We start from the raw sequence: 8,774 nt of genomic DNA on the forward strand, positions 1-8,774 counted from the left end.
GGGTTCCCCAAGTCCTGAGACCTCAATCTTTCTCGCTCTGAAATTGTTGGATGATGGAGTTGTCCCAGAACGCTTAGGAAGATCAAGAAATGAGAAAAATATAAGCAGGGATAAGTGGATGATACCCAAAACTCCACATCTCCAACAAACACTAAATTCTGATCTTTACGATCATGGAAAGCAAGACCATCGAATCTCGAGATCCGGAGTTGGAAGAGAGTTTCTCATTGAGCAGCTGCTACGATTTCAAGTACTCCTCTTCCTCTCTCACTATCTTCTCCGATAACGATCAGACTGATCATGACGATGACGAATCCTATATTGAAATTGCGCTTGAACCCGCGGCATATCTCGGTGATGGTGATACTGGTGGCGGCAATGGAGGAGAGAACTGTTATGATGATGAAATGGAGCTTCGTATATCACTTTCATCCGGTGTTTTCCTCCCAGCCGAAACAAGAACCACGGAGCCATACGAGTCTGTGAATTACTGTACGTCGTCTTTGTCGTCGTCCTCCTCCTCGGTGTTTACTTTCAGCTCTTCCTCCACAGAGGCAGAAAGTCAGCGGAATTCACAGGAGGAATACAAGCTTTGTAATTCTAGCTTGCAGAAGACTATTAAAAGCAAGGCACAGTTTCCGGCAATCGATCGCTTTGTCAATGCGTTCACTTACAATATCGGGGAATCGTCGGAGATTGACCTAAGAGATGGCCGTTCTCAAGACGCCAACCACTTGGACCTCGTAGCTGTCAGGTATTTGCACGTGCCATACTTGTTGGGTACGTCAGTCATTTTTAAAACATATTATTTATTTTCACTCGTGAATTAATCCGGCCAATTCAGCGAAAGAAAATTGCTTTTCTAATTTTTAAATTTACTCCTCAATGAGAAATTGCCTCTTTATTTATTTTCAAATTTTCTTTTTGTTATTACTTATTGTACGTGATAAGATTAGTAGGTAGGAAGGTATGAACGTAGAAATGAGAAGTTTGACATTTAGGCAAAGCTTTTTTTGGGTCTTTGTTTACTTTTCAAAACTAATTGCCAATGCCTTTCAATTGGGTGGGAAAAGTAACGAATTCAAGGTTTGATTTGGAGAAAATATTAAATATATATTGTATGAGTACCAAATTCTTAATTTCTCGGTAATAATCTTTATTAACTTGCTATGAATTTCTCTTATTATAATTATCGACTATAAATTTATATACAAATGTATTATTTTAATTTAATATATAAATTCTCAAAATTTACTATATTTTTTTAACTATCTCTTCATAAATATTTATATTTTTTTAAAAATCAAAATCAAAAATTAAAATTATATCTTTCATATCTATTTAGATATACTTACCATCACGATAAGTCTATTGGTGCCATAAATATTTATATTTATAATAGAAATGGATCATATCAATAAATAAATAAATAATTTTCACATATTTTATATATAAATTCAAGATATATTTTATGTTTTAAATTTTCAATAAATTTAATCTGTTTGAGACAAAAAAAAACTTTGACATGAAAAAGCGTAGTCCAGTAGAATTTTTACTCGCTAAATTTTGTTAATGGAATTACACTGAATTGTTCACTTTGAATTCTTGTTTTGAAGTAATAGCACAAGCAACCCATTGAAGATAACTGCACCAAGGACGACTGTAAACAATGGCACCATGACGAAGGTCTTTACAATATTTCGTCCCCTAAAATTCAGAACATTACTTGCATCGTTTCTCAAGGCCTCCCAGGCAAAATCTTCCGTTGACAAGGGAAAAGTACGAGGAGAGAAATTTTGGAGATATAACCAGAGTCTAACCAAGCAAACAGTGGAGAAGTGTTCAGTGGAAAGGAAGAAAGGAGAGAAGTCAACAGTTATAGAACTGAACTGGGACACGGCTAGAGGGGTTTTAGAAGCCATGACCATGAGCATTAGGAGTATTGGTCGCAGAGAAAGAAGAATAAAAGGCTGTGCTGATTCAACTACGTCCTCCCCAATTCACCAGCGATTTCCGGCTAAAAGTTACAAAATTTCATCAGCTGCCCCTGATAACTCTATTCAGGCAGCTATTGCTCATTGTAAGAAATCATTTAGCCCAGATGTTTGATATTTTGTTCCTTTAGCGTCTCCCTTACCCTTACCCTTACCCTTACCCTTACCCTTACCCTTACCCTTACCCTTATGTGTAATTTCCATACAAATTAATTCTCAATGAATAATATGAAATCCATTACAGTGAGAGTTCTTTCTGCTCTCCCAAACCCAATTAATTGCCCTGAATTGATTCCCTTCGTAGTTCAAGTTTCTGCTCTTGTATCTCAATGAATATTCAAATTTTCCTTATAAATTAATTGCTTTTAATGCTTAAGTTGATAGGAAAAAAAAGATTTTCTATTTTCTGGGATGATTAGTAAATCTTCTGATGTATAATGTGATTAACTGAAGAATTTTGGGAGGAATGTTTTATTCTATTTCAATTAAATTTATCTTTATAAGATTTTAATATTTATACACAAAAAATCAATCTAAATTAGAAATATTTATAATAAGAATAAAATCTCTTAACTCAAACCTATTTAGAATCTCAAAAATTTGAATCCTCCTAATTAGAAACCTTTTATATTGGTCAATACTCTCCCTCAAGTTGGTGCATAGATATCACACATGCTCAACTTGCAAACTAATATATGATAGGTCTTGATCCTGATTCCTTTGATAAACATATCACTTAGTTGTTTATCGAAAGTCACATGATCTAATCTCAAGACATTATTTATTAACTTCTCTTTAATGATGTGTTGATCAATCTCTATGTTCTTTATTCGGTCATGTTGAACCGAATTGTGAGTTATACTGATGGCAGCTTTGTTATCACAGTACATGAGGAGTTTGTCCCTCTCTAATAGTTTCAATTCCTCCAACAATCTCTATAACCATAGAAGTTCACAAACACCTTGTGTCATAACTCTATGTTCTGCTCAGCATTGGATCGAGCAATAACACTTTGCTTTTTGCTTCTCCAAGTGATAAAGTTTCCTCCCACAAGTGTACAGTACCTATTAGTCGACCTTCTATCATTAAGAGATCCAGCTCAATTTGCATTTGGGAATGAATGTATGCAAAAATGACCGTGTTTAGAGAATATAAGACATTTTCCAGGAGTAGACTTCAAGTATTGCAAAATGCGAAAAACAGCTTACATGTGAGACTCATGAGGATCATGCATAAACTAACTAACTAAGCTGACTGCATATGCTATTTCTGTTCGAGTATGTGAAAAATAAATCAGTTTACCTACTAACCTCTGATATCTGCCCATATCCACTGATTCACCAACCTTGCTTGTAGCTTGTGATTGTGTGAAACAGCCGGGCCCAAACTGACCCAAATAACTTTTGGACCCACTTTCCACTTGGCCCAAAATGGTTAATCCAAGTTATTTAGTAGTTCTGTGCTAGCTATTATATATAAATCAATTTTCTTTCAATTTTCCGATGTGGGACGGATTTGCGCCGCAAATCCGCAAGCAGGCAGCTGGAAGCAGCTGACCGTCACACTGTGGGAGTTTCTGTTAATTTGCAACCTAACATACCAGTTTCTTCTAAAAGATTTAGAATGTATTTTTTATGAGAAATAAAGATTCCCTTCTTTGACCTGACAAACTTGATTCCCATAAAATATTGTAGTTTTCCTAGATCTTTAATTTCGAACTCCTAATCCAAAAGCTTTTTCAGCCGAGTCATCTCTTTAGTGTCATCCTCTGTTATTACTATGTCATCAATATAGACTATGAGAAGAGTAATTTTATCCTTATGATAACTGATAAATATGGTATGGTCAGTATTGCTCTATTGACAGCCAAAGGAAATTATAACTCTACTAAATCGATCAAACTAAACTCTAGGTGACTGCTTCAACCCATACAAAGTCTTCTTAGCTTGCACACCTTTCCTTGTATTTTTTCATCAGCAAATCTAGGAAGGATTTCCATATACATTTCCTCCTCCAAGTCTCTATGGAGGAATGCATTTTTCATATCAAAATTGTTGTAGATCCTAATCAAGATTGATAGCGCAAGATAGTAATACTCTGATTGAGTTCATTTTGACAATCTGATTGAGTTCATTTTGACAATAGGAGAAAATGTCTCCTAGTAATCCACTCTATAAGTTTGAGTGTATCTCTTGGCCACTAGTCTAGTCTTAAATCTTTCAATTGATCTATCTGCTTTGTGTTTCACAGTGAACACTTTTGCAGCCAAACAAGTTTTTTCCCAAGTGGGAGAGTGACAAGCTTCCAGGTCTCATTTTTTGCTAGTGCTTTCATCTCTTCAATTATTGCTCCTTTCCATTTAGGATCTGCAAGAGCTTCCTTCCAATTCTGTGGAATAGACATAGAGAAAATAGACAAGACAAAGGCTCTATAAGATGGAGACAAAGAATCATAAGAGAGAAAGTAAAAAATAGAGTGATTTGTGCAAGATTTAACTCCTTTTCTTTGAGCAATTGGTTTATTTAGATCATCAAAGGGCTCAAGGTTTAGGGATTGATGATCGATGGGCCTCTAGCACCCAGGCTAAAGTCAAGCCTGGAAGAGAATACAGGTCTAAAGCCCATTAGAGCCCATTATGCCAGCTGACCTATCAGCACACCATCCACCCCGCGGTTAAAGCAGGCCGGGCTTACCAAGGGCCCGGGCTCATTAGAGAAGAACCCAGCTTATCTGACATGATGGGGAGTAGGAGAGCAAGCCCAGCTATGCCACGGCCCTATCAGCACGGGGGCCAGAAGGGAATTAAATGGCTACCTGACGAGGATGGGCTGGCAGATACGCCCATATGTACGATACTGTGTGACAGTGACAGGTGACACTGTAGCAGGGTGGCGGTTATGCTTCACTAGAGGATAAGGAAAAAAGGAATAAAAGAGGGAAGAAAGACCCATTCAGGCTAAACTTTTTCATACACACAAAAATCCTATTTCTCTCTGGATCTCAGATCATTAGGGATGACTCACCAGATGGAGAAGAGAAAGATTCATAACATTGAGTAGGCTGTACAATGGATTTTTCTGCTTCTGTTTTGTCTCTTCTTGAGTATTTCCTTAAATCTGATTTATCCAAATGCCTAATTTAGTCACCAATAGTCTCCCCTTGTATAGTAGTCTCTTCTAGAGTAAAACATTCTAGAGTTATAGAACTAGGAATCATCTCTTCTCTCTCATTGTCCTCCCCTTGAAGAGGTGATGGGGTAGTGTTGAAGTAAAGTTCAGTCTCTCTAAATGTATCATCCATACTGACAAAGTATTTTCTAGATATCTAGGAGAGTACTCAATAAATACACATTTAATAGCACTCGGATCGAGCTTCCCACCTATCCTAGTATGAACAAAACACGTACATCCAAACACCTTTGGTGGAACAATATAAACATTTTCCCCTTGTAGCACCTCTAAAAGGTTTTTAAAGGCAAGAGCTTTAAAAGGCCTTCTATTAATGAGATAAGTTGTGGATAAAACTGTATCTCCCCAATAGGTTTTTGAAAGATTCATGGTGAAAAGGAGAGATCGGGCTACTTCCAACAGGTGTCTATTTTTTTTTTTCAGCAACACCATTTTGGGCACTAGTGTAAGGACAACTAGTTTGATACAGTATCCCATTAGACTATAGATAAGCAGAAAAATGATCATCTATGTACTCTGTACCATTATCAGTTCCCAAAACTTTTATCTTACCATCAAATTGAGTATAAATCATCTTGTGAAAATATTGAAAGCAAGAAATCACATCACTCTTTCCCTTTATCAAATAAATCCAAGTCATGCGAGTGCAACAATCAATAAAAGTAATAAACCAATGATTACCAAATACTGAGACCGTTTGACTAGATTCCCAAATATCAGAATGGATGGTCACAAAAGGGATCGTATTCCTATTGTTACTGGAGGGATAAGAGGTTCTTGTATACTTAGCATATTCACAAGTATTATAAACTAAAGAACCACATTGAGTTAGGAGTGAACATTCGATCGGTTCAGTTCAAAATTAAAACGAATAAGCTGAAAATCGAAATTTTGGTATTTATAAAAATCGAACCGAATCGATTTTGATCAGAAATCGAATCGAATTGAACCAGTCTAATTCAGTTTGATTCGGTTCGATTTGATCGATTTAAATTTTTTAATAAATTTTTTATTTTTTTCACTTTATTTTTAGTATTTTAAAATTTAATTAAAATATTTTAACCTTAATATGATCTAATCTCTCTGTATTATTGAAAATAATATACTATTATCACTAATCGATTCGGTTTGATTTTTTTAATTTTTTTCTAATTAAAACCGAGCTGAACTGAAATAACTGAAATATTTAAAATAAAAAATCGAACCAAACTGAAATGAATAAAAAATCGAACCAAATTTTTAAATTAATTCAGTTCGGTCGATTTTTTCGGTTTGAACCGAATACTGCTCACCCCTACATTGAGCCTTGAAAAATAAATCAGGAGAAAGTTTCTCTAAAACAAAAAAGGATGGGTGTCCTAACTATTGATACCACTGTATGATTTTCTGGTTGACATCCGGATTTTTTCCAAAAAGAGTCCAAGGTGAATTCAAACTCAAATTTCCTTTCAACATATATAAGTCATCGTGCAATCTATCATTACCAATTCTCTTCTTAGTTTGAAGGTCCTGAATAACACAATGGTCATAAAAAAATTTAATTTTACAGTTAAGTGTTTTGGTGAGAGTACTAACAGATAAATGATTAACAGGAAAACAAGGAACATGAAGAACAGAGGATAGCTTGATATTTTGTATACAAATAATAGAACCGGTTCTAGAATAGGAGTGGAAGAACCATCTGCGATTCTAACAATATCTTTTTGTAGACATGAAAGATAATTAAGGAAGCTTTCAGAGGAATCCGTCATATGTCTATTTGGACCAGAATCAATAATCTATGGAGCAGAATTAAGAGACCAAATAAAAGTATTATTAGAAGTCCTTACATTACCCACACAAGTCATTGCCATTTAAAAAAAAAACTATCATTTTTCTATTAAAAATAGTGAAAAATTATTGTTACAGAAGAAAGAATTATTGTTCACCGGCGAAAAAGACACAGGTCTAGCAAATCAGAAGCACGACTTGAAGAAGACCACTGGAAAACGTCACACACGCTAGGGCGTGGGAAAGATGCAGAATCTTGCGAGGGCGCGTAAGCCTCACACACGTGATTTTTTGGCATTGGAATTGGACGACTGGCCGACGATAGTTCGGTAACCCTGCTAGTGGCAGCAGTGAGATGAAAAAAGATTTTTAGATTGGGTAGTACCAAAAAGGTAGATTTAGAGTATTAGAAATCCAAAGAGAAAAAAAATTAAATTTAAACTCTAAAATCAGAAAAAAAAAGAATTTTGATACCATGAAAAATATTGGAAGAAATTTTTTATTCTACTCCGATTAAATTGATTTTTACAAGATTTAAGTATTTATATAAAAGAATCAATCTAAATTAGAAATTTTTACAATAAAAATAAAACCCCTTAATATATATCTAATTAGAATCACAAATATTTGAATTATTCTAATTATAAACCTTTGATGTTGGTTAACATTAACCCATCAAACTTTACGCATTAATATATTAAATTTGTTTTTTAAAATGCTTAATTGTAGTTAATTAATAATTTCACAAAAATAATGATGATACATGAAAATTTTACATGAATAATGAAGATAATATATGTAATTGAATGAGAATAATCGTAAATTATTTAAAGAATTATAAGAGGGAAGAGTTAAATTCCTTTCTCGTATGGTAAGTGGTAATTTTCAAGAAAGCGAAAAATTCCATCAATAGCTAAGACATCCCAATCCCATATCAACCTGCTGTATCCCACAACAGTTGGGCCAAACCATCTTCCCCTTGGCTCAAAAGATGAGCGCAACAGCGCAGCATGTTCTCCACGATCCTAGGAAATAGAATTGACTAATTAACATACACAGGCCCATTATAAGTGTATGCAACAGGCAAAAAACAACATCCGTATGCAGTTGATGAAGCCACTGAACCTCCACAAACTTTTGGATTTGGGTAAGCCTACCTATCTATCCAAACCCAAAAAGCCAACCCTCAACTGGGCTCATCATCAGTGGAAGCTCATTGCTCCAGAGTTCTTTCCCACTACAAGAAGTTGATTGCCTTGCTGCATTTTGGAGCTAATACACAAGGATTTGAGGAGCGTTTATCCATATATTATCTCACAAGGGAAACAAATTTTTTAATATAATATTACTATCTTTGATTAATAACAATTAAATGTTATCATTTAATTTTTATTTTTTATTTATTTAATAAGTTAAATATACAATTTATAAAAATAATATATAATAAGATATAATATTAATTTAATTTATAAAAGATGAACAATGACAACAATATAATTAAATTTAATATTATATTATTGATAATAAATTCGATCTTGGTTTAATTTTCCTCAATCTTCATCTATTCCCGGATCGACTGAGTTTAAAAACCAGGGTTATGCAGTGAATAATACATTAATGAAATGAAAAAAAAAAAGTCAATGCAGTATTCAACATATCTAACTATTTTGTTTTACCCTTATTGCCAATATTTAATTTTAAAAATAATTTGATAAAATATCATATTTTAATACATAACTTTTAAAATACAATGGCATGGCTTCCACCAGTTTATGTGGCGCACATGATTCAACCATTTCCAACTTATAGCGACGTCTGTTAG

At 34.3% G+C, this 8,774-nt stretch overlaps 1 protein-coding gene across 2 annotated transcripts; it reads left to right on the top strand.

The window, feature by feature from the left end:
* LOC110620291 lies at positions 1-2,241 on the top strand. Of its 2 annotated transcripts, none has more exons than XM_021763973.2 (2): positions 1-754; positions 1,617-2,241. In XM_021763973.2, exons 1-2 carry the CDS (start codon positions 174-176, stop codon positions 2,107-2,109), a joined length of 1,074 nt encoding a protein of 357 aa, XP_021619665.1. In that variant the 5' UTR covers positions 1-173; the 3' UTR covers positions 2,110-2,241. The 2 variants fall into 2 exon arrangements, with proteins under 2 accessions (XP_021619665.1, XP_043814756.1); XM_043958821.1 differs by having other exon boundaries at positions 1,623-2,241.
* Positions 2,242-8,774: the final 6,533 nt, after the last annotated feature.

Source organism: Manihot esculenta, chromosome 8 (genome assembly GCF_001659605.2).
Source record: "Manihot esculenta cultivar AM560-2 chromosome 8, M.esculenta_v8, whole genome shotgun sequence".
Lineage (NCBI taxonomy): Eukaryota > Viridiplantae > Streptophyta > Magnoliopsida > Malpighiales > Euphorbiaceae > Manihot > Manihot esculenta.

Coding starts and splice junctions, on each gene's coding strand:
- LOC110620291 (XM_021763973.2), top strand. CDS start 174: ATGGAAAGCAAGACCATCGAATCTCGAGATCCGGAGTTGGAAGAGAGT. Junction 755..1,616: donor TTGGACCTCGTAGCTGTCAG/GTATTTGCACGT, acceptor CTTGTTTTGAAG/TAATAGCACAAGCAACCCAT.